The sequence below is a fragment of the Rhipicephalus microplus genome, chromosome 10 (genome assembly GCF_043290135.1).
Source record: "Rhipicephalus microplus isolate Deutch F79 chromosome 10, USDA_Rmic, whole genome shotgun sequence".
In the NCBI taxonomy this organism is placed as follows: Eukaryota; Metazoa; Arthropoda; class Arachnida; order Ixodida; family Ixodidae; genus Rhipicephalus; species Rhipicephalus microplus.
Genome location: NC_134709.1, coordinates 32,003,585 through 32,029,337, shown reverse-complemented (window position 1 = coordinate 32,029,337; position 25,753 = coordinate 32,003,585). Strand labels below are relative to the sequence as shown.

At 43.4% G+C, this 25,753-nt stretch overlaps 1 protein-coding gene across 1 annotated transcript; it reads left to right on the top strand.

The window, feature by feature from the left end:
- Nucleotides 1–3,109: 3,109 nt before the first annotated feature.
- LOC119181427 (solute carrier family 35 member E1 homolog) lies at nt 3,110–25,477 on the top strand. Its single transcript, XM_037432671.2, has 6 exons — nt 3,110–3,708; nt 6,134–6,204; nt 12,588–12,725; nt 16,193–16,318; nt 22,430–22,675; nt 25,018–25,477. The coding sequence occupies exons 1-6, from the start codon at nt 3,384–3,386 to the stop codon at nt 25,177–25,179; spliced, it is 1,068 nt and encodes a 355-aa protein (XP_037288568.2). The 5' UTR covers nt 3,110–3,383; the 3' UTR covers nt 25,180–25,477.
- The last annotated feature ends 276 nt before the right edge of the window (nt 25,478–25,753 follow it).

Sequence of the window (25,753 nt, the reverse complement as noted above, 5' to 3'; positions counted from 1 at the left end):
ACGAATAGGGAAAAGAATGTGGAAAAGGGAATACGGAAAAGAGACAACCACTTCACTACTGGTTACAAGGATTGCGATTAAATGAGTATATATTTAAAAAGTGTAACAATTTCGAGTACAAAGTAACCCGCCGCGGTGGTCTAGTGGTTAAGGTACTCGGCTGCTGACCCGCAGGTCGTGGGTTCTAATCCCGGCTGCATTTCCGATGGAGGCGGAAATGTTGTAGGCCCGTGTGCTCAGATTTGGGTGCACGTTAAAGAACCCCAAATGGTCGAAATTTCCGGAACCCTCCACTACGGCGTCTCTCATAATCATATGGTGGTTGTGGGTGGTTAAACCCCACATATCAATCAATCGAGTACAAGGTAGGGCAGTGCACCGTCCCTTGCTAAAACCAAGGACTACCAAACGCTGGCTAAAACTCTCGAGAATAATGGTACCGTTGTCGGATGACCGATATAAGGTTGGTGTGTGTTTAGATAAAGTTTTTCACGATTTAGAGTACGATGTACTCCACTATGGGAGAGCAGAATGCCGTCCCGTGTAGTACAGAAAGCTAATAACTTTTGCGTTTAGAACAAGTTGTTAACGATTTAGAGTACGATGTACTCCACTACGGGAGAGCAGAAAGCCGTCCGTGCATGGTCATTTCGTAAATAACTTTTACAAGTTTACTTTTACAATATACTGCCCCAGCCGAGAGGCCGAGACGCGACGTGAAACTGCGGCTTCGAGTGTTGGCCGCCCCGTCAAAAAACGGCCACAGTGGCCATGGTGTCAGAACATCACAGATTTCAAAATTTTCTGGAGCATATCGAGAGTTAAGAAATTTAGAGAAGTCTTCTAGTGCGAAACATTCCATCCAATGCGACCTTTTAATTCGACCGATGAATTGACTTCTGTATGGTTACAAGATTTGCTTCATGAGCCTTTTATTTTGTGGCTCATATGCTCGGTTACTGCGCACACCGCCGCAGCGAGCGTTGGGGCGCCATCTCACGGAAATGAACGAATTTATTATTAAAAATATCAATGATCGAACAGTGAATTGCAACGACGAGGCTCGTCAATACCGTTTCTGTAGATTTTTTTTTTTTTGCAATGCAGGAACCATTTTAGACAGGTCACAGCGATGATCCTCAGATTTGTATAATCACAACTGCCGCAGCGAGAAGCAGCTGAGCTGCCGACGAGAACGGCTGCGTTTTGAGAGCACCGGCGCGCATGCCCGTCGCCCCACCGGCGTATTATTGTTCCTATCTAATTTCTCTTTATTTTTTTTTTAGCAAGCGTTGTAAAAAATGATCTATTATGAGGTACAGTGTGGCCAATTCCCCATGTGGCGTTGAGCCAAGATCTCCTAGGAGACAAGACAAGACAAGACAAGGCGTCGCCGCACTGGGTGACTGTGTCCTGCCAGTGTCTCCTGGTTCAGTCAGTTGCAGAGGAGGCACTGGTACTGCCCATGGTGTAACCTGACTGAACGTTACCATGCCCGTGGCGCATTTAGGGTTCAACCCATGACCACAGGTGTGTCCAAGAAGAGAGAGAATAAAACATTTATTTGCGACCGAGGAAGGAGTGTCGGTGAGTGGGTTCCTTAGTCCGGGATCCCATTGGCACTGGCCGCTGTCCTCGCTCGTCTCACGAGGGCCTCTAGGGTCTTCGGATCCGAGCTGGACAGAGCTGCTTCCCACCCTGCAGTGTTGTGCTGTGCTCTTGGTTGTAGAGGTGGATTGTGTGGGCATTCCCATACCATGTGGAACACCGCACAGGGCGGCTGTTTTAGCGACGCAGAAACTGCACTGTGGTGCGTATGTGTCAGAGGTTTTAAAAAAATTGTTTTTATACCTCCTCGGGTGTGTCGGCTTCCCCAATTCACCTTTTCCATTCCGTCAGGTGATATCGGAGGCTCGCACCTGCGACAAAAAAAAGTGGGGGGGGGGGGGGGGGATTTAAGACGTACACAAGCTTAGCTGTAAGAGGTTGTGACTTCGAATGCAATTTAGCTTTGCGCTGCATGCCGTGTACCCATACATGGTTATATATATAAAACTGGTAAATAGTTATGAAGCTGGAGTAAAACCTTGCGAGAAATAGCGGACATTTGTAGCGGGATGCAAAATTTTCACCAGCTAGCAGCGACTGGCATGTACCAAAGGGCGCCCCGCCACTGTGATCTAGTGCATAACTTACTCGGCTGCTGGCCCGCAGGTCGCGGGATTGAATCCCGGCTGCGGCGGCTGCATTTTCAATGGAGGCGAAAATGCTGTAGGCCCGTGTGCTCAGATTTGGGTGCAGGTTAAAGAAGCCCAGGTGGTAGAAATTTTCGGAGCCCACCACTACGGCGTCTCTCATAATCATATGGTGGTTTTGTGATGTTAAACCCCACATATCGATGAAGTCATGCATGAAATGGGTTTTTAGGATTTTAAGGTATGTATGAATGTACACAAGAGTCCTTCAAGTGACGCTGGTACACTTTATATTTTTAGGCATTTGACATCACCTGAAGATAAATTTACTATAGAGCTGTGTTAGTTTTTTAACCTTTTCCTATACAGATATTTTTAAAGTTTGCATGTGTATACATATATTCATGCACACATATAAAAACAAGTGCGAACGTAATGGTGGTGGATCCCTCATGCCTCTGAAAAGAAAAGAAAAAAAAAAGCATTGGCTCCTTGAGTGAATGGGCGGAAAAGCAAGAAAACTGTTACAGAAGACGGATTGTTGCATAGATTCACGCAATGCCCCCACCAGAAAAAAAAAAACAATAATGAAACTAAAATGCGCCGGTTCAAATATGCAAATTTAACAAACTGGTAGTTCAATCTATCGAATTCTTTTCCCGCGGAAATTGCAGCGTTGCGGTCGCTGCGACTGCGCATGCGTCATAAAATCGCGTTCGCGGCCCACTCCAAGGGCACAGCAGCGTTGATTCGAGCCGTTTCGACTAAATTTCACGCTTCTTCGACAAAGAAGTGGTTTTGAAGTTGCCGCCTAGTTTGCTAGACCGGAACCAGAAGTAGCAGACCAAAAACACCGGAAGAGCGCAGCTGCCGGAAGTAGTCCTTTCAATTTTCGTTGTGTTGCGAGCGGACAGCCGGGAGCCGCAAGGCCGCAAAATCGCTCGCCGACGTGGCCAGTGCTGTCGCCGCTTCAGTGCCGCCGCGTTTTTGTGGAACATCGCGGCCTCCGCCGCCGCCGAGGTTGGAAATCTGCATTCACCACCTGCGGCTTGTTGCGCCCACAGACCCGCGGTCCTCGTTATGTGTAACGCGGCAGCTGCCGACAGCGGCGGCAGAAGCGGTCGACGGCACGGTGGGACTCGCGTTTGACATCGTGGCCACTTGGTTTCGTTCTCGGCCCATGCCACGATGGACTCCTCGACCCACACCGGCGAGATCGTCAAAGTGGTGCTCCTGTGCGTGCTCTGGTACGGCATCAGCTCGGGCAATAATGTCGTCGGGAAGGTGGTGCTCAACAGCTTTCCCTACCCGCTCACCGTCACAATGGTCCAGCTGTTCTCCATCACCGTGTACTCGGGACCCGTGTTCGCGCTGTGGGGCATCAGGCCCTATCTGGACCTTGAGTGGGGCACGTACATGCGCTGCATCGTGCCCTTGGCGTGCGGCAAGTTCTTCAGCTCCCTGACGTCTCACGTCAGCCTGTGGAAAGTGCCGGTCTCCTACGCGCACACAGGTGAATCTCTCGCCGGTGTTCTCATTTTTGGGGGTCGATGAGTAGAAGGTCGACCAGTTCGGATTACTAACTTAACGGCCGGTTACATATGCCACGCTCAATTTCAATCGCGATTGGCTTCTTCGCGCAAGCTGCGTAAGCTTGAAGCTGGTAACGACGGCCGAGAGATTCGATCTCGATCGATCGAGATCGAAGTGCACGGTGTTGTTCGTGTAAATAACAACATCCCACGCTGATGGATGAACAGGTTTGTGCGCCGTACAACGCGCTGTCACACAAGTGTGTGAAAAGAACGTTAGTAAGAGGCCAAAGGGTGCAATTAGTAACTTTACGCCAGCTGCCAGCAGTTTGAAGAGCAAATGTTTCGTGAATGTCAATGTTAAATGAACTGTATTCCGAAAATGACAAAAAAAAAAGACCGAAGAGAGAAGGTGCGCACACAGATTTGCACATTGCTAATGATTGCTTTCAGTTGCGGAGTCTTCTTTGGTGTGAAAGGTTAATGACATACGTTAATTAATTGTAATACTTCAACTTCATACCTTCTGAACACCTACCCCAACGTGTTCATCGGGTTCAAACAGAGTACAGCTAATTCAGAAAAGTTGCATGGCACTACGAACTAAAATTGTCAGGTGCTCAAAGCGTTACTTGTTACTCGTCCATTCCAACGTTGAAAGATGCATCGTGTCGTGGCAGTACCATGTGGCACCTTTACCTTGCACCTTGAGTTGTTTTGGAGGAATTGGCAAGGAGTATCACTATACATTGGGCAACTGAAGGCTTAGTTGCGGCGTACTGTTACTATGTGCAAGAGCACTTGACTGAATCGAATAGACTTGCTACTGCACTGTATGCTTTACCATGTTTAAAGGCTCAACACTTGTACTAGTCGACCAACTCTGTTAAAGATGTCGAACGTCTTGTTTTGTTCTCTATAATAAATTTTTGGGATGACGGCTATGTGAAAAGTCACGCTGGTATCAGCAGCAGCTCAATTGGTGTCATGGCCATACCCCTGGCCTTAACAATGTGCATTGAAACTGTTTGGAATTGTCTGGTGGCCCTCAGCCACGGCCTAATGAAATGACCGTATTTTCCTGGAGGTGCTTGTGGAACTAAATGATCGTATTTTTTGCTGCAGCCCATATGTTGTAGTATGCAAAAAATCTGAACATTCGTGCATCTATTACTCAGGGAAACTTTAGGTGAATGCAAAAGCAATGTGTAGGAGTGTGGTGGCATATGCTTGCGTCGTACGCGTGGCCACATGAACTGCTGAGAACAGCTAAGCGTGTCATCCTTCCAAGTGGCATGTATTGTTCAACCCAGCTGCGATAAACTACGTGATGGCTGTACGTCGTGCTCACGGGCACAGCTGTGTGCCAACCTTTTTGTTTGTTTATATTTTTGTTTAACAAGCTTCGTTTTGTTGTTTAACATGCACACAGTTGAGCTAAGTACAGAAAACGCGATAGCGACAATCATTATGCAGTTGTCAAAGCTTGCCTTTGTTCCCTATACTTGTTTTCACGAAGTTAGTTTAGCCATTCCATCTGACTTGCTGATTTCAGCTTCATTTTTGTATTCAGTGAATAAATAGTGAATATCCTAACGTTATCAAAAGACAGACATCTGGAAGTTGTTGCAGGTTTTTGTTAATGATGTGCCACTGGTCATTACAGCTTGATGTTTTGGCAGGTGGGGGAATTTGTTCATATTGGACAATGCATATAGTTCATGTTAAACTGAGATTCATGGAACTTACAGGAATTATTTGCAAAAGTTAAAGGCAAACAGGAAACTGGTCTCCGGTCAGCATGTGCATTTTGCAATTGTTCTTTTCAGTGAAAGGTTGGGGCAGTCAAACTACACATTGCTGCATTTCTCCTTTTAAGAACAATGTGTGTATTCAGCAATCTTTTTTAGCATATGAATGCTTCTTTATCTGCTGAATTTCAAGCGCACTTTAATTGTGTCAATCGTTGCTATGATGACGAGACAATCACATTTTCGATAATGAATCATGGACATTATTCTTTTTGCATATAAAGAAAAACTAAAAAGTACCAAGCAGTAACTTTCCTATCACGTTCTATTCCTGGAGTAATCTTATCAATAATTAGGTTTGAGTTTCTAATTAGATGTGAAAAGTAGTAAACGAAAGTGGCTGCTATAGAGCTAGGTTCTTAGTGATTTTAGATTTTAATCAAATCTAAACTAATGTAAACTTTCTTATTACAAGGAAGTTTACAAGGAAGTTTATTCCTTATTAATGTAAACATATTATTGTAAACTTGCTTATTACTTCCTTATTATTATTATTATTATTATTATTTGTTTCTGCATGTAGCAGTTAGACGGAAAAGAGATTATGAAACCAGAAGTGACAATCTTGCCTTTTTTCTGCGTTTTGCTTTTTCAGTAAAAGCCACCATGCCTCTATTCACAGTGGTATTATCTAGGATCATTCTGAAAGAAAAGCAGACTTGGACGGTAAGGACTTATTGCACACATTTTTTTTTTAATTTTTGTCATTCACTAGATAAGTCCCTTCGGCTGTATTGCTCTTCTTCTGCAATCATAAAAATGTGACCATAAAAATAAGGACCACATTATAAAACCACAGTAAAATAAGATAAGGCCACAATCATAAATGATAACCAGGGTATGATTATAAATGTCATAAATGAGAGATAACGACAATAACTTTAATGCCCTACCCATTTAAATTCAAGCTCTCTTAAAATATGCACAGAGTGTCCAACCCTTTCTCTGCTGAAAGAAATCTGTTCCCATTTCATTTCTGCTCAAAAGTGTGCGGAATAATTTCAATCGTCATGTTCACACATAGCATAAGTGAAACAAGACGTTCCCTTCAGGGCATTTATGCATGAGAGTTTAACATAGTTTATCGCCAAGAAATGATGTAGAGGTGTGTGAAAGATCGACGATAAGTTAAATGGTTACGCCTAAATGTCACATGTGCGAGTAATTGATGTCTGTGTTTCAACGGTGCGCTGTCAGAGCACACGAAATCGCGTTTTGATTTCTTGGTGCCTGAAAGTTTGATGTTTGCGTGATGCTACTTACATACTTCTGGATGTTAAAGCTTATGCCACCTGTGCTGCTGTGTTTTGATTCAACTCATTCGCCTATTTCAATACTATTAGCGGATCAGAAAGTGCATATGAACACACTTCGTATCTTTACCACTTACATTATACTGGTTAAAGGGCCCCTAAATACCCTTCGAAAATACAAAGAATGAGTGCATGGCTCTTTCCTTTCGTTTCCCACTTTTTCAGCATGCTTTGTGACACCACTTATCTCTGAAAGGTCCAGTGGACATGCGCCGACATTTTTTTTACGCCCCCAAGCAAGCGTGGCAATTTGTAAAGTTGACCGCAGTGACCACATTCTCTGGATATTACAGTGCTACGCACCACACATAGCCTCCGTTTCGGAAAACATTTCCCGCACTCCTTTTCTACGCCTGACTTGTCCTCCTCTTTTGCTCAGCGATGCAAAGTCAGCTATCCGCGACGACACAGCATGCAGCTCGTCAATTGGTCTAATCCAGGTCTCAACAAACAGTAGTGAAGTCAACATCAGTTCCTGCTCCTACCCAGAGCTACGAAACTGCCCTTTTTCTTGGCATGGCGGTAATACAACTTTGGCCTCGCACTTGTCGCTCGCGCATTCCTCACTCAATAGCACCTGCATGCACAAACTTCGCCCTCAACATCAGCAACCAACATGGGGAAGAAGCGTTGCTTCGTGGGCGGAATCAGGACGACGGGCTAGGCCTTCCCCTCTATGTGAGTGAGAAGGGTGGCGAAGTCGCGCAAAAATTTGAAACCAGCTGAAACCGATGTTCTAACCTCCGTAACTTCCTTAATATAGCACGTATTCGCAAAATTCTTGCGTCGGCATGTTTACAAAGTAAACATGCACATATTTCTCTTCATAACGATTTTTGGACCTCGGGGTTGTTTACTGGCCCTTTAGCATGACTTCACGAGGAAATAAGATATCCATTGGTTCATATACGAGAAATATCAGTTGTGAGTTGTCTTTGACCCTGCTTTGCCGTGCATTCGCATGCCCATTCTGTCTTGTCTCTCATGACTATAAAGTATGATCATCTTACTTCGCTTCATTATGCATGTTTTCAATGGTTCAAGGGGATATAGCAGCATGTGGCTGAAATGAGCAAAGTTCTGATAGGTTCAATGCTTAGTGGCGACATTTAGGCGCCCTTTAAAGGGACACTGAAGAGAAACAATGAGTTGTTTGAGATTGATAAACTGCACTTTGGGAACTCTAATGTCACGAGTTTCACTGCCATAAGTTTGTGATAAGCGGGAAAAATCAAAGTTAAAGTTTAATTTTTAAATGTCGTGCCGTAAACTCCGCACGTGACGTAATAAATTCCACTATTTATCTTTCGTGTTTTCATAACATTGGATCATTTAAATTTTCTCAAACTTCGTATGCTATATAGCCTGTTCGAAATCCTGCTTGTTCCGTTGGTTGATTTAATTCTAATGTTTTCTTAACTCTGTTAGCAATCACCTTTGTAAATAGCTTGTATACTACAGAGAGCAAGCTGATCGGCTTGTAATTCTTCCAAGTCCTTGTCATCTCCTTTCTTATGTATTAAGATAATTTTAGCATTCTTCCTAGACTCTGGTACTCTTCCTGTCAGGAGACACCTCGTAAACAGGGTGGCTAGTTTTTCTAACACAATCTGTCCTCCATCTTTCAGCAGATCTGATGTTACCTGATCTTCACCAGCAGCTTTTCCTCTTTGCATGCTCTCCAAGGCTTCTCTGACTTCTTCTATCATCACTGGTGGGGTGTCATCTGAGTTACTGCTAGTTCTTAGAGTATTAAGGTTGTGGTTGTCCCGGCTACTGTACAGATCTCTGTAAAACTCCTCTGCTATTTTAACTACCCTATCCATATTGGTAGTTATTTTGCCTTCTTTGTCCCTTAGTGCATATTTCCGATTTTTGCCTATCCCAAGTTTTCTCTTCACTGCTTTGACGCTTCCTCCGTTTTTCAGAGCGTGTTCAAGTTGTAAAAGACTGTCTACTTAGGGCAGGTAATAAACGCCGAGCCGACCCATGAGGTTGAAGTAACTAGAAGAATAAGAATGGGGTGGAGCACATTTGGCAAGCACTCTCAAATTATGACAGCTAGATTGCCACTATCCCTCAAGAGGAAGGTATATAACAGCTGTGTATTGCCGGTACTTAGCTACGGAGCAGAAACCTGGAGGCTTACAAAGAGGGTTCAGCTTAAATTGAGAACGACGCAGCGAGCAATGGAAAGAAAAATGGTAAGTGTAACCTTAAGAGACAAGAAGAGAGCAGAGTGGATTAGAAAACAAACCGGGGATTAAGGATATTATAGTTGAAATCAAGAAGAGGAAATGGACATGGGCCGGGCATGTAGCGCATAGACAGGATAACCGCTGGTCAATAAGGGTAACTAACTGGATTCCAAGAGAAGGCAAGCGGGTTATGGGGAGACATAAAGTTAGGTGGGCAGATGAGATTAAGAAGTTTGCGGGTATAAATTGGCAACAGAAAGCACAGGACCAAGTTAACAGGTGGAACATGGGAGAGGCCTTTATCCTGCAGTGGACGCAGTCAGGCTGATGATGATGATTAACTTTGCAAGGATGGGACAAAGTTGCCTGGAACCCAGAGGCTCCGGGCTAAGGGAGTGAGCTAGGCTGGAGCTCCCTGGGAAGAAAAGATGTCCAGTAACTGCACGTGTGGTAGTGTGAAAAACAGTGATATTTCGTACAATATTGTGTTATAAGTAGAGCTGATAAAGAAAAAATTGTTGTCAGTCAATCATGCTAAACAATTTTTTCACCACACAATAAACTGAAAAACTGATGCCATGATTAGTTAGTCATGCTGCCTCATCATTTTATTATTCAAAAGCTAGTAGTATTAGTTGACCAGCTTGCATTCCATTTCATGTTTAAAGAAATCTTGCCTGATTCGACTCATCACATTCAAATGCCTAGGAAGACCATCTAAAAACTTGATACTGGCATTGTTGTCTTTTGAAAATATTCGCTCATTCTTAAAGAATAATTCAGCGCTTTAAGCAATAGCTAAAATTAGCAAGGAAACTGTACTCCTTCTTTACACTTCTTTTTATCTTGTGTGTTTCTGTCAGTTCTTCAGAGAAAGAAATATAAGTAGTTGTGCTCAGGAAATTGGTTTATTTCCTATGTGTACAGGCAGGTTTTGCTATTATCTTTACATATTTGTTTTTATTGATCTGTCTCATGCAGTGGCAGAGAATATTTGAAGCTTTTGTATCGTGAGGAAATGCCATTGAGTCCTCAGCCATAAAAGATGTGATGGTACATATGTTTCAGTTCGGTATGATCTCTCTTCGCACAAGTAGGCCGCCATCAATCATGCCTCCAAGACACAGCAGCTGCACTTGTCATTCAAGGCGCCCTTCAAAACAAAAAAATATTTAATGCACTTCGCAGCCATCTGGTACATCTATGTGTATGCAGTAGCGTATGAGAAAAAAAGTTATTGCTTGATAAAGGTTGCACTCGGTTGTGATCATATGTCCAGCCAGACAGATGCGATTGCAGTTCAAGGCGCCCTTCAAAACAAAAAAATATTTATTGCACTTCGCAGCCATCTGGTACATCTATGTGTATGCAGTAGCGTATGAGAAAAAAAGTTATTGCTTGATAAAGGTTGCACTCGGTTGTGATCATATGTCCAGCCAGACAGATGCGATTGCAGCTGCTGTGCAAGATTTCTGTGAAATCTCACGCATCCTATGTGTAAACTTTTAGGTGGGCTTAGCAGGCGAGACCCACTCGGAGTATTTGTTTCAGCGCAACAGCCAATTGGTTGTTATTGTTCTTCTTGGATATATTAAAAAAAAAAGACAGCTACAACATAACTTTGATACCAGTAATATAGTTTCAGCTAGTTTAGGCATAATGCGGTCTTCACACATAACACTATGCGTGTAATAGGAGTAGGTACATTATGAAAAACCTATGGAAAAAGATGCTCATGATGCTGGAACTGAAACAGAAAGTCTGCCTTTGCAGCTCTCTGAAAGCGATGCAAAGTCCGAATATTTGTGTGTTAGTTCAACTGCTAGAAATTGTCTTGTGATTAGGCCACGTCTGCGCATGTCAAAACATATCTCAAAGCTGATTTGCCGGGATATGCGTTTTATCCATTAACCATCAAGTGCATATGTTGTCTAGTAAAGTAATATTCAACGCTTTGCAGTCCGAAAACTTTTACTGCTTTCCGTCCACTCTTGTCTAAAACTAAAAGACTCAAAGGTCTAGTAAAAAAACCTTGGCACTCTTTTACAGGCGACGCATAATGTAGTGGGAAAATGCACGTGTTATTTCATCATTAAAGGACTTGTCCAGCAGAGCTTGATCACAGACATCATCAACTGTGATCACAGCAGAGCTTGATCACAGTTGGTTTTGCGGGCAGTGGCCAACAACTGACGCATGGCGTTATGATTTGTAGTACAAATTTGACGCAGATGCCAGCAGTGCAGCTTTCGCAAGCTGCTTTTGTGTTATTGCAGCGGATCTATAACCGATTTAGTGAAAGAAAAGTTTTACGTGACATGATGCAGGCAACGCGCACTGTGCCTCAGATCAAGGTTTTTTTTTTCCTTTTGCCTCATCAGTGTATTGTTACTGTAGCCAAGTCACGCCACTGCGATGCACATAGAAGGGCCACTGATCTCGGTCATTCTAATGAAGTGCCACAGAAGGCCAAGATAGTAACCTCTAATTTAAAGAGTAGTTAATGTCAGACTATAATATGTTGATGACAACATGTTTTAATTGTTTGCAAGTGCCAGAAAATTAAATGTTCTCGTCCATGATCCTGTTTCCTCTGATGGAAAAGACAAATTTTTGTCTACTGCAGTTCACTGAAATTTACACTACAGTTAGAGGCAATAGATATCGTCTGTTCTATTCATTTGGTCCCATCTGTGATGCGGCCGTAAATGCTGAAGCTAAGGACATTTGTCTGTTACGAAAGCCTGCAAGAATATGCCACTTTCAGAAAGCTGTCGTTCTCTTCTGCACAAAGTCTAGGAAGGCCAGCCGTGGGATGTTTACTTGGTATTGTAGACAAGGGCTGGTCGGGTATTGTAGACAAGGGCTGGTCGATGCAGGCTTTGCCAAATGTGTGCTAACAAGTGAAGATTGTCTGGATTGACCACGAGTGTAACATACTGGATACCTGCAACAACTGCACATAGAGGACTTCATTAACAATTAGTGTGATTAAGGAACTATCAATCGCACAAATCACCTGTTCGGTGGGCTCAATATTAACAGCCTTAATCTTTATGGCCCTTACAAGCATCTTGTGATGCATACCTTAGAGACTGTACCTATGGTTAAGCCAACAGCGTGACGCAGACATCGCCAACAAATGTGTAGTAGCAATAAGTGCTGTGTTATATATTTTTTTGCTTTAAACTATACACCTTGTACCTTGCTCAATTTCTTATTATCAGCCCTAATATGATAACCTGATGCGGTAAGCACATCTGATGCAGTGAAAGCAGGAGCTGTATGCAGGTTTCACAGTGCTGTGCGTCTAAGTCTGTACAATGTTTAGCACTGGTGCCAGTACACTATGGCTCTGAAAACACTGCCAATTTATTAGGAAACACTCCTGGTGTTTCAATGTTGGTGGCTATGAATGACCACTGTTCACATGATATGCAATTTCAGCAAATTTATATTTCTCGTCATGTCATCTCCAAATTAAATTTTTGTGATGCCTAGTGTTCAGTTCCCAATATCGGTGCTTCAATACTTGCAGGTCTATGCATCGTTACTGCCCATTATCATTGGAGTCATGGTTGCCACTGTGACCGAGATATCCTTCGACATGACTGGCTTGATCAGCGCCTTGATATCCACCATTGGCTTCTCTCTTCAGAACATATACACAAAGAAGGTTACTATGTTTGTCTTTGTGCCATTGCTCTATATACTGACCTGTGAAGACATTTGGGTAGCTACCTGATACAGGAAAATCTTATTAATTTGTCACTCATTAATTTAGAAAATCAGATAATTAACCCCTGTGTTTTAGAATGTCCTTTCACTCAACGCTCCACCTCAACTTGAAAAAGTCGTTGTCAGCGCCGTCTCTATGCAGAGCAAGTCGATCCATATCAGCGATGATGTGCAGTGATTTTTGAGATGCGCATTGTCATTTCCAGTCAAACAGTGCTGCAGTGCTCAACTTTGTCAAGTGAACATTGAAATTCGAATCGAGAAGCATTTGTGAATATGGAGGTAAGACTAGTTCTCTGGTTCCGGCCAGCAGCACCAGAGACTGTTTAATGGCACCAAACTCATTCATTCAGTCATATTTGACCAAAAGCTGGTCTGTACGGATGGCCTTCAAAGCGCACCAAGCACGAAGCACTACAAGTATGCAATGTAAAGCAACAAAAACGGCATTCGTGGGCAGCCAGTAATGGCCATGGGATTTCAGAAAGGCGCTGTCGCCATCCATGATCATGTTGGTAGGTATATAAGGTATCGGTTCATAGCACATTGCAGCTTAAGACACAGGGGTCCTATGCCGCAACCACATTGTGAAAAAAGTGGCAAATAACAAAATTGCAGCTTTTGCATTGATGTAATACAAAATAAGCACTGCATTTATGTGTATTCCTCACAGAAGTGAAGTAAACTAGATATTTGTTTATTGCATTCTTGATACTTTTAATAATTTGGCACTCGGTTAATTTGGACAGTATTTTCAGTATAGTGAAATCCAAATAAGCTGTTTAGTGTACTACTACACAGATAGAGATGCCATCATATGTGTTCTTGCTTGCTGTTCCAATCATCCACCATGGGAGCTTAGTGATTGCGGTGTGCTGCTATGTACAAAGCCGTATGTTTGATTTCTACATTTCAATGGAGCATAATTTTTTTTAATTCCCATGTTTGTAAATGTAGTTGTACATCTAAGAGATTCAGTTAGTCAAAATTGATTCAAGGTTGCCTCACTATGGCATGCCTCAATCGCCCTGTCCTTTTGGCATGTAAAATTTATAAAAATTTAATTATGGTACCAATCACACGCTTTCTTAGAAATTTCATGACATTGCAGTGCTTCGTTATCATATATTTACATCATCTTGTATAAACATTAACATTTCCTGGGGTGTTATGTGTTATGTGTGTTATGTATGCGTGTCAACAATGTTTGGTTTAACTAAATCGTAAATTTGCAGCGTCATGGTACAAAACAATGTGTTCTTAGTTTCTGGCGCATGCTGCACCAGCTGCTTTCTTCTTGCTTACTGACTTCTTTTTGTCATACGAAGTTTTGAAGTTTTATTGCTCTGGAATATATACTTGGCATTGTTTCTGTGCATAAAGGAAGATTCATGGTAACAACACATGATGTTGCATTTTTCTACTGGCTGCTTGATATCATCTCTAAGTACTTTTCTCGTTAATGTTTAAGGTGCCCTGCAAACTTTTCCAAGTAACCATCAAATGGCTTCAGTGAAGTAAATTGCCTTGCAAATCGGCCAACGCAAAAAAATTTTAGAATTCATGAAGTATGAGCAGAGTTGGAGGTTCGTCGCACACTATAATTGCTTCTCCTTTTTTGTCGTCTCAACGAGTGCGCTGGAAACTAAGGAAGGAGGGATGACATGAAGGCATGCATGCATCATATTCTTCAGTATTTATTATTTTGGTTTTCTCGCTTGCTCTTTGAACCTGCCGCTAACCTGCAAAGAAATAGTGAGCGCACGCAGGCCAGTGGCGAGCTCTTGCTATGGGCGCAATAACTGTGGAGCTCACGATCTTAAATCAGCCAATGGCCGTGGACTTGAGGTATATGAAATGCTCATTGGAGCACGGAGCATCATGTATAGAGAGGAGTAAATTTAAGCTGATTTATAAAACAATTGCAAATTCCAGGCTGTGTTTTGCACTCTAACGGTTGGCTCGCATTTATTGACCATGTTGAAAAAAGTGTTACATGGCCCCTTTAAAGGAGCCCTGTAACAATCTTTCATGTAATTATCAAATAACCTCACTATCAGAGTTTATTGGCTCACATATTGACTGCCACAAAATATTGTAGAATCGGTCAAGTGCAAGTGAATTTACAGGGATTTGTTGTGCACTATAAGACCGTTTTCTCTCCTTTCATTCCCAGTGAACGCGCTGAAGGCTGCACTGGGTGGGGAATGGTGAGGAGAGGATTATAATGATAATGGAGCAAAATGCTATGTTCATACATTAGCGTGCCTCGTGACAATTGGCGTTTTTGTGCCTTGTTTTCTTCGTGCATGCTGCTCACTTTCCGTATGATCGCAGGCACACTGGTAGAGCATGGAACGGGCACGTTGCTATGGCTGTGGTAACTGTATTGCTCATGATGCTGACATCAGCCAATGGCTATGTCCTTTGGGTTTGGCCAGTTTTTTTTTCTTTGTTGTTCTAGGGGGTGGGAGTATATAGCATCATTTGTAGAGAAAAAAGCGAGTCATTTGTACTTGACATTGAAACTTCATTGTAAATTCCATGCCATGACACATAAAAATATGCCTAAATACACAGGACACATGAGTAAAGAAGCATACGAGACCAGCACATATCTTACCATAGCTTACCAACTAGCCAGTGATGTTCCGTGCAGGAAACTTTTCCTTTTTCAGAGAATTTTCGCCTGTCATTCGGGCCAAAGAAAATCGTGATATTGCAGGGAATTTCAGGAATGGTTCAATTCTTCTATGACGACTGATAATTAGCGGTCACAGTGTGCCTTATCTGCTGTAATTGGTTTTGGTGCATGTAACACGCAAGCATAGCCTTTGAGATTTGTTTCTGATATTTACACGGAGCGGTTTCTAGTTCACTATTGGTGTTAGACTTGAACAATGTGCAGTGTACTAACATTATATGAATTAATAAAGTCATGCTTTTGTAGTGCGGAAGTGGAGGGGCTAGTCATGATTTCAAAAGTCGCCAGTACATGAGACACGTCTATTTATAGTATGTGTGTGCGTGTATGGGGGTGGAAATTAGTACTGTTGTGCAGGGAAACGTGCTGGGAATTTCGTCAGCGTTTTCCGGGAAAAATCACCGAAGTAGGAAATTTTCATGTCCTTGAATGGGAATTCTTCAGCGTAGTACAGAATATCGCTGCAACTAGCCCCACTGGCACATGCTCCTTGAGTTCATACCACAAGCTGCACTTTAATGTCTGGCTCATCTGTTTGCAGAAACCTGAATTAACAATCGGCAGCACTTTCCGATCATCTTCAAGAGGTGTTGCAGGGCCCCTTTAACTCTTTTGAAGCTTTGTGCAGCACACTCGAATCGCGTGAGGTTTGTAGGGGTAACTTGGTGCCGTTTTGACGTCGTCTCTTCTTTTTGGTACAGGTAATTCGAGACACAAATGCTCACTACCTGCGCCTGCTGCACACCTTTGCGAGGCTGGCGCTCATCTTCTTCATTCCTGTGTGGCTGCTCTTTGACGCACGCCGTTTTAGCAAAGACACTTCCTTGGTAGGTACCCGAGGCACGCTTTTTGCTAATAGCAATAACATAAGAGGCCAGGTGTTATGATGACTGTATGAATGTCACCAGTCTCAAGCCAATTCATAAGAAGGGAGATGCTCTAGAAATTGAATTGGTGATCCACTTGACATCGTTTGTGGAAGATTTGCCAATGTAATTTCCAGTATAATTGGGATATTCGACATTAAGAAACACAAATGATTGCACTTTACCTGTACCATCATGCAGGACAGGAACTTGAAGTTCAAAATTACAAGCTTACAAACCATACATTGAGTGACTGAGTTCAAAGTTATAGTCGTAATAATACTAAAACTAAAAAGCGCATGCATACATGATATTGTAGTTGACTTTACGAGGAAAAATTAGAGTTGGGTTTGCCAAGTTAATGCCAATAGCTGATGCCAATAGAGCCAATGAGTGATGACTATTTGAATTACAGGATAGATCTCAAGAGAATGGAACCTTAGGGTGGATCAGTAGAGAACAAGGTGGTCTGGTCAAATTAGAAAATTAGCAGCCACTCTGCTAGCTGGCACAAAAAGGGAACAAAGAGATGATAAGGGAAAGCATTATAGATGCCTATCGTAGGTACAGTTAGAATGCAAACAATTATTATTGACAGCTTAATGGGGTGCGTAACTTTGCTGTGGTTCCTTCAATAAAAGTTTGTTAATGTACAACCCTTTGCACTTTTGAAAAACTGGTGAACTTTGTGGTGCGCTTGTCTTTGCATGCACCTGTTGTCGCCACTCTTCTCTCTATAAACATCGTAAGTTGCCTTTGTCCTTGTAACTTCACTGTATAAATATCTCTTCAATCTTATTTGAAGCTTGCATTTCAGTTTGGCTTGTGAGTGGTTTGTACACAACTACAAAGGTTTCGTGAGGTTTGGCATTATATATGGAAAAAGTATGCATCGCTCAACAAATGCTTTGCTTTGCACACTCTGCAATGCCGCTCCTGTGCCACAGTGCACATGGGTTTAGTGTGCCGTTCTGATAAAGTGACGTAAATTAATTGTGCCAAACTGCTCCAGAGTCTAGGGTTTAGTGGTGTGTCTAAGACAAGCAATCGCTCCAGCACATCAAATCGTGCAACTTGATTTCAGGACCACCAGAGTCACAACCACGGACCAAAGATTATTCTGCAGATGGAACGGCGCTGACGCATGCGTTCTGATGTAGCCGCAACACCTTGCACTGTGCTGACACAGCTTGCATTGTGCACATCAGCTCGACGGCAGAATGCACTGTCTGCTGTAGCTTGTGACCTCAAGGCCAACAGGCGGCAATCCAGTGTGACAGCAATTCATCAGCTGACATTGTCTGTACCAGAAACGCATAAATCAGCTCATTCAACCCTTTATTGCCGGGTGTCGCGAATTCATGGGATACCAAAAAACGCCGACCACGCAAATTCCGAAATGCATGCTGCCTTGAATTTCGGCTGTCACGTATTGGCGGAAAGCGTACATTTCAGCACAAGACATTAGCACCATCTCACGTAAGGGTTTTTCCAAGTTAAAAACCTAATATTCCGTAGCTGATAGCGGAGTGCATGAAGCACGTGCAGCAGCTCTCACTTCTTCCTTCTTTTTTATTTTAGTGACCAAAGTCCAGCATTTTAATAACATCAAGATATATTTGTGGTCAGAGCCCATGCACTTTGGTTTCTGCAGTGTTGTATTTGCAATGTTATTTCATAATGTACAATTTTATCAATACGGTTTTCTGTTTATTTTCTATTGTGAGAAAAAAAATCTGAGGAGGTCATTCCACAACGTTCATTTGCCTGATACCCTTATTACTGTATAATAGAAAAAAATGACGAATGCTCTGGAGCGATTTTTTTCCATGAGATTTACAATAGATCAAGATACTCGTAAACCTTGATATAACGAACCCGGATATAACGAAATATTGGTTATGATGAAGTAAGTGAATAATAGTCTGGCAATAGATATAGTGTTAAGAATATACCTGTATAATAAATTTGCAGCTATAACAAACTTATCGACATGTAAGATGAAACTTCGTTATAATGAGATCTGAGTGTACTTATGTAGCTTTTTATAGGAGTTCATAAAACAAACTCACAGGGTCCCTTGTGCATTCACCTGAAAATACTGATACGTGAAAGCCATTTGATTCTTTTTTCTCAGTCAATGTATTGATTATCGCTCGCTCTTCCTCTAAAAGCTTTCTGCCCCTAACGGGGTTTACCATTGCCTCCAAGGTCAGAGTCAGCACAAGCTTTCCGCACCTCACCTGGTTTTTCACTGCTCTTGTGATCGACCCACTTTGACTTAGCGACAGTGTCATAGTGATACACTCAATCCTCTTTATGACAAAGTTGCATTTAACAGGAAAATATTGTTGCGAATGTTGCGAATGTTGCGAACAGGAAATATTGTTGCGAATAACCGGAGCGTAAGTCTATCGAAGAAAAATAGGTTGCGCCATGAAGGCAGTCCAGGGCATCATCAATACGAGGAAGCGGGTAGACATCCCTTTTGGTGACCTTGTTTAAATGCCGATAGTCCACGCAGAAACGCCAGGTATTGTCCTTCTTTTTAACTAGGACTACAGGGGACGCCCACGGACTCGATGAGGGCTCTATGATGCCTTTTGTGAGCATCTTATTCACCTCCTGTTGGATAACTTGGCGTTCTGATGGTGACACTCGATAGGGACGCCTGTGAATTGGAGCTGCTTCACCGGTATTAATGCGATGTTTGACTTGCGATGTTTGACTTATGGGCCTACCGTCAAAGTCAAATATGTCCGAATAGCTCGTGAGAAGATCAGTGAGGTCTTTGACCTGAGACGGCAAGAGGTCTGAGGCAATCATCTTAGTTACATTGTTGAGCCGTGTAGATTTGGCTGCGTCGGTGCTATGCGGGTTCGGCGAGGCGACTGTGGCCAGTTCACGTGACACTGATGAGATCTGGCACTCGTGTGACGGTGAAAGAGTGGCGAGAACAATGCCTTGTGGTAGGATTTGAGGGCTGAGTCCGAAGTTCAGAAGAGGAAGGCACGTCTTGTTCGCTGTGACAGTTAATATGGTGTACGGGGAGGAAACGTTGCGGGCCAATAAAACACCGGGAGAGGGAAAGACCACGTAATCCCCATCCGGAACACTGGGATATGGTTCAACTGTGACACAAGTTAGGGCTTGGGGTGGGAGGCGAACAAACTCAGCGCACGAAAGCTTGTTCTGTACCATCTTCGACTCTTCGGTGGCCGCAGGCAAGTCAAGTTGCACGACGCCGGCTGAGCAGTCAATTACAGCGGAGTGGTCGGACAAAAAATCGAGTCCAAGGATGACGTCATGTGGACAGTGAGCGAGAACATGGAATAGAACGGACGTCTGGCGGTCGGCGAATCTCACACGCGCGGTGCACATTCCGAGCACAGCCGGGGTCGCTCCACTAGCGACACGTACAAATAGGGACTCTGGCGGCGTAAGGACCTTGTTTAATCGTGCACGGAGGTCAGAGCTCAGAATTGAAATATGTGCGCCGGTGTCAATAAGGGCAGTAACAGGAAGGCCATCCACTTCTACATCAAGCAGGTTCTTGTCCGTAGTCAAGGTCAGCAGAGGGTTTTCAGGTCGGGAGTCCAATGCAGCGTCACCTCCGGGAGCTGCATTGCTCAGTTTTCCGAAGAAGGGCGTCCACTAGGGTGGGGCGACGAATAGCGGCGGTGCTGAGGTGACCTGGAGCGACGGTCATGCGGGGACGGCGAACGGCTGGACCGGCGGACTGGTGTCGCAGGAGTGCCATTGTACGGTCCATCGTCACGAGCGCTGTACTGCAGGGGCCGGTGGTTGTCGTCACGTCGATAGCCAGGAAACGACCGAGGTGGATACGTGCGGAAACGACAGTAGCGGGAGATGTGTCCTACACCATGACAATGAAAACATATAGGCTTGTCGTCCTGTGTCCTCCACTGAGCAGGATCACGATAGCGGCGGAATCTTTCTGGTGCAGGAGAAGGCGCTATGGTACTGACCCGAGGTTCCGTCAACGAACACACAGGCTGCAGCCCAACGTTTGCCAGCTCCTCTCTCACGACCTGTTGGATCAACGAGATCGTTGGTCGATCATCAGATGGGCGGGTCAGAAAAGACGGAGACGCGGCCTCGATTTCTCTACGAACGATGCGAACCACACTTTCGTTGTTATGTGGTTGACTGCATGGCGGCTGAAGGTCCTCGCAAGATGACGTAGCGGCCGTGTTCGGAAGTCGCAAGAAATTCTTGGCGACCCGGCGACTCTTCAGCTCTTCGAATCGGCGGCACTCTTTGATGATGTCATCAATGGTGGAACAGTCTTTGGAAACCAGTATGTTAAAAGCATCATCTGCAATGCCTTTAAGTAAATGGCTTACTTTGTCTTCCTCGGACATGTTGGGGTCGGCACGATGGCAAAGGGCGAGAACGTCAAGGATGTAGGTGACATATGATTCGGTCGTAGTTTGTGCCCGACCAGAGAGTTCTTTAGAAGCGGCCCGCTGGCGTCCGACGGCCTTACCAAACAGGTCACGAAGCTTCTGTTTGCAAGTATCCCAGCTGGTTATGTCCGCTTCATGAGCCTCGAACCACGCGCCAGCTGTTCCGCAGAGATAGAAGCCAACGTTGGCGAGCATCATCGTAGGGTCCCACCGGTACACTGCTGCAAACCGCTCGAACTTCGGAATCCAGTCGTCAACGTCAACATGGTCGGTGCCGCAGAAGTTGCCAGGGTCGCGCGGTTGCGTCAATACGACCGGCTGTACAGGCTGCGCCGGAGTCGCGGCTGAAACAGGAGCGGCAGAATTGGTTTCTGTTGCCATGGTCGGGCAGTCGAGAACACGTCCGCTTCGAAGTTCCGTCTTGCGTCGTACCCAGCACCTCCACCAAAATGTTGCGAATGTATTTACTACTTTAGAGTAGAAAAGTACTCCAGCAGTCAAGATGGCAGCCGTTGTGTATTTCGAACAGCCCAAAAACGTCGTCGTCTTCTTCTTCGCACCGCCCGCATAGCTGCATAGCCGCGAACCCGCAACAATATGTTCGTTATATCCGAAAATTCGTTATAATGGTATGTGTCTAATGCTGTATTTATTGCACGGCTATTCTTCATCTACTACATTATAATTGATAGTTCATTGTATCTGAGTTCATTACATCGAGGCTTGAGTGTATCGTGATGTCACTTGACGACGTCATCGCCTGATGACTTTTTGCGTCACTTGTGTGGGCGCCGATGCCACAACAATCCGCCGATGCCGAGTCAATTTTCGCATTTGGTAGCATATAAGAATTATTCTAATATCTCAACGTAAATGCAACTTAATTCTCAAACTTCGAACGTGAAATTAGCTGATCCAGGGGGCTCACAGATGCAAAATTACTTGCTCCAATGCTCTCTGGAATGGAAATTTTCGCTGCTTCAAAGGGCTCCAAAATGAAAAGCTTGCTGCTTCGGGAATTGCTCCAAATCAGAAGTTCTTGGTAGCATCACTGCATACCGTGTTTTAACATAAGCCTTAACTTCACGTCGATTCCAAAATGTGCATTCGATATTCCTAACTATCTTTGATCGCAAAAAAGTATGACCGTAAAATGTGTATATTCAATGACACATTTTACTTGTGCTGCGTTGGTATCACCCCTCAGCGACATGCAAGTACGGTGGCCATGAACTATGTTATTTTAAATATTTCATGCTTTCTGTGCTCTCGCCTGGGCCTTGTCCGAGTTATTCTTTATAATCAAAATTACTTTACCTTTTCCTTTTCTATCACTTTTGGATTGCGTGTATACGGTATACTCTCAGTAAGCGAAAATCTCTTAAATGGAATTGCTACTTAAATGGAACAACCGCCTGTTGTACTAAGACTTTGGGCTTGTATTCTGCACTGCCGTACATCTCTCAGTAATTGGGACTCCTGCCGAATACATATTTCCCTGGTGCCTTCAGATTTTATGAAACGAGAGTGTGCTGTATTTGACGCTCTCGGAAATGAATAGTTTGGAAATCTCGTTTGGATGTGTTACGAAAAGACCCTTCACAACTATAGCTGCTTGCATTCTTTCTTCCTTGCACCGCAGTTCAGGCAGTCCGACGGATTCACAGTGTTGCTGCTGCTCTTTGTGGACGGGGCGCTCAACTTTGCTCAGAACCTGGTTGCGTTCACGGTGCTCAACATGGTCTCGCCGCTCACTTACTCGGTCTGCAATGCAACCAAGCGGATTTCCGTCATCACCATATCGCTGCTCATGCTTCACAACCCCGTGACGCCCCTCAACGTCTTTGGCATGCTCACCGCCGTACTCGGCGTCCTCTGCTACAACAAGGTGCGACTAGACGAGTTGACACTTTTTTTTTTTTTTTCAATCAGCACTCACGCTTCTTGTGATGCATTCCTTTCATGCTGTGATCAGACCTAATTGAGTCCTCATATACGCTCAGTGTATCCTGTGCTGAAACTGTAAAGACCTTGGCATCAACAGCCAATGCAGATATAAAAAAAGGCTTTCTGGAAATGTAAACACCGAAACTTTAAAAATGCTTGCAAAGACCAAATTTTCGAATAAATCAACAAGCAAAAAACTATCTGGCCATCTGATACATGCGAGGCAGTTAACTGCATAAGCGCGTTGATGACTTCATAATTATTTCAAGGATGGGCTTCAAACTACTCATTTTCTTGAACCACTGAAGGTCAAAATAAGAAACAATGTTACTTTTTTAACTGCCCACAACATTGTGCAAGTTGTTTTTTTTTATAGATGGCCAGTTTTTATACTTCAAGATAACTAATGTTACAATAATTTATTTGGATTTAAAGTGGCCACTATTTTAGAAAATAGCAGGAAGCTCAGAAATTTAAACATGTAGTATTATGTATCTGTAACATATGTGTCTGAGCTGTTTGAGCGTGATTTGTAACAGACTGCCTCCGTGGCGCAATCGCCTAGCGCGTTCGGTGATTTGTAACAACTTTAACACTTGTATTCTAAGCAGCGGATGTATTTATGATTTTGGCTTGGAAGGACAGAAGCTTTGTGGGGAATGAGGTTAAAATAAACACAGGAAGTGTAGATAAAAATGGAATGGTCCGGCATGAGACAGAACCTAGCATTGTACCCAAAATGTACAGCAGTTTCATAAAGCCTATTTTTGGAGAAATTTATTCTTCACAACTAAGGTTTGTGGTCTGTCGAACATACATTGTACCCAAAATGTACAGTTTCATTAAGCCTATTTTGGGCAGGATTTCTTCTTCACAACTAAGGTTTGTGATCAGTCAAACTGAAGAGAAATCAATGCACCTTTGCAAGTTGTTTTCTCGTAGCTTATACCAAGGTTCAGGTTGCTTAACTGTTGGTGATGATGATGACTGATGCTTGTTAACTCAATATTTTCTTGATGCTAACTTTCTATCTGTTTTCTAATTTCTCTATTTGTTGTTGTTGTTGTTGTACTTTTGACACTTTTTTCTGGTCTATTGGCCAGATCCAGGGTGGTAGGTCACTAGCATAAAAATTTTTGAGGTTCTTGTGTGCCGAAAGCATAATATAGTGGGGGACTCAGGATTAATTTTCACCACCACCTTAGTTTCCTCAGCATGCGCCTAAGTCTAAGTATACTATATACAATGGTGTTCTTGCATTTCATCCGTTATTCAAAGGCATCTGGTAAAGCAAGAAAACAGTCATGTATCCTCAAGCTTATCAGTATGACACCTGACCTACTATGCTACCATGGCAGCAGTGGTTGTTTGATTGATATGTGGGGTTTAACGTCCCAAAACCACCATATGATTATGAGAGACGCCGTAGTAAAGGGCTCTGGAAATTTAGACCACATGGGGTTCTTTAACGTGCACTCAAATCTGAGCACACGGGCCTACAACATTTCCGCCTCCATCGGAAATGCAGCCGCCACAGCCAGGATATGGCAGCAGTGGTGTAGCCAAAGGAGGGGGGGGGGCTTAACTCCCCCACCCCCAAAATTTCTCAGTTTTTCATTACTGTATATATTGACAAGCACGTATAATACAAACACGCACAGGTGGAGGGTTGCTGAATCCGCTCCCCAGAAAAAAAATTCTGGCTACACCCCTGCACAGCTGTTAGTGATAGCTAGCTCAGTTCCATGGTGGTATAAATTGCATTTAGGTGAACTGCAAAAACATGATTTTACATGGATTTTAAAGAACCATAAGTGATCCATATAAGTTCATCGCATCCCAATTGAAGATACTCTGAATTGTTTCATAATTTTCAATGTCCAGTGTGAATGAACTTGCCTTGCAAACTTAGTGGCAAATATATATATATATTTTTTGCAGATGTGATAATGATTGTGTCTAGCAGCATGCAGTGTTTATAGCCACTAACATCCATTTGAGTGACACTCATTTTGCTCTGTAAGGTACATAGTTTTCATAACTTGCATTCACAGTGCACATCCTTCATACCTAAATAGTAAATACCAGGTCGCTCATAGAAGCATCATTTTGAATATAGCCTCGAAGGAGTTATTAGGGAAGAGTGAAGGTCTTTTGCTTGGCACATGTCATTGTATCTGAGGCTGAATAGATAAAGCTCTAAACCTTCGTTACCTAAAATGCCTCAAGTGCTGTGACATTCTAATCTTCTTTTACTTTTGCAATTTTTCGTATGACCAACAGGCAAAGTATGATGCAAACAAAGCAGCGAGGAAGGCACTACCCGTGTCATCTCAGGACCTGAATCCTCTGATAAGAACGGCCGACCAGCACAAGCCCATCAACGGCATGAATGGGTCGTTGCACCTCCTCACCCCTTATAACGAGAAGATCATGGGCCTTTGACAGGGAGACCCTTGCTAGACTACGTAGTTGGACAGATTGCCGACTGATCATAAGAGGAGTGTTCGGTCGGCAGAAGAAGCGGGGATCCGAGTGATTCCTGCACGTGGCGTAGAGTTGAACTGAAAAACCTGCAGTGCCTCACGCACTCGTGCAGCGATTCACTGGAGGAAAAATTTCTCATCGAGCTTCACCTCTTTCGGGAGCAAATGCCGCGATGGTCCAAGACTGAATTCCCAAAAGTGGGTTCAAAGTGTTTACCTTTTTCAAAACCAGCGATTTCCTGTATAATGTACATAGATTCGACCTTTGTTAGACAAGTGTTTTTGAGGACTAGGAACAGCACTGCATTCCTAGGTAGTGTTTGTTCATGTTACTCGACACTTTAGAAAGGGAATGCTTACGTTGTGTTGTGATATACAATTCTGGACTGACCTAGAGATGTTAGGTTACTTTCAATGATGTGTTGCTGTTGACTAGGAAGCATCTGGCTTGACTATGTTGACAAGGACACTAATATAAGTTATTTTTTGCTAATTTTGCTAGATCACTGTATTTCATACACATTGAGAAGTGG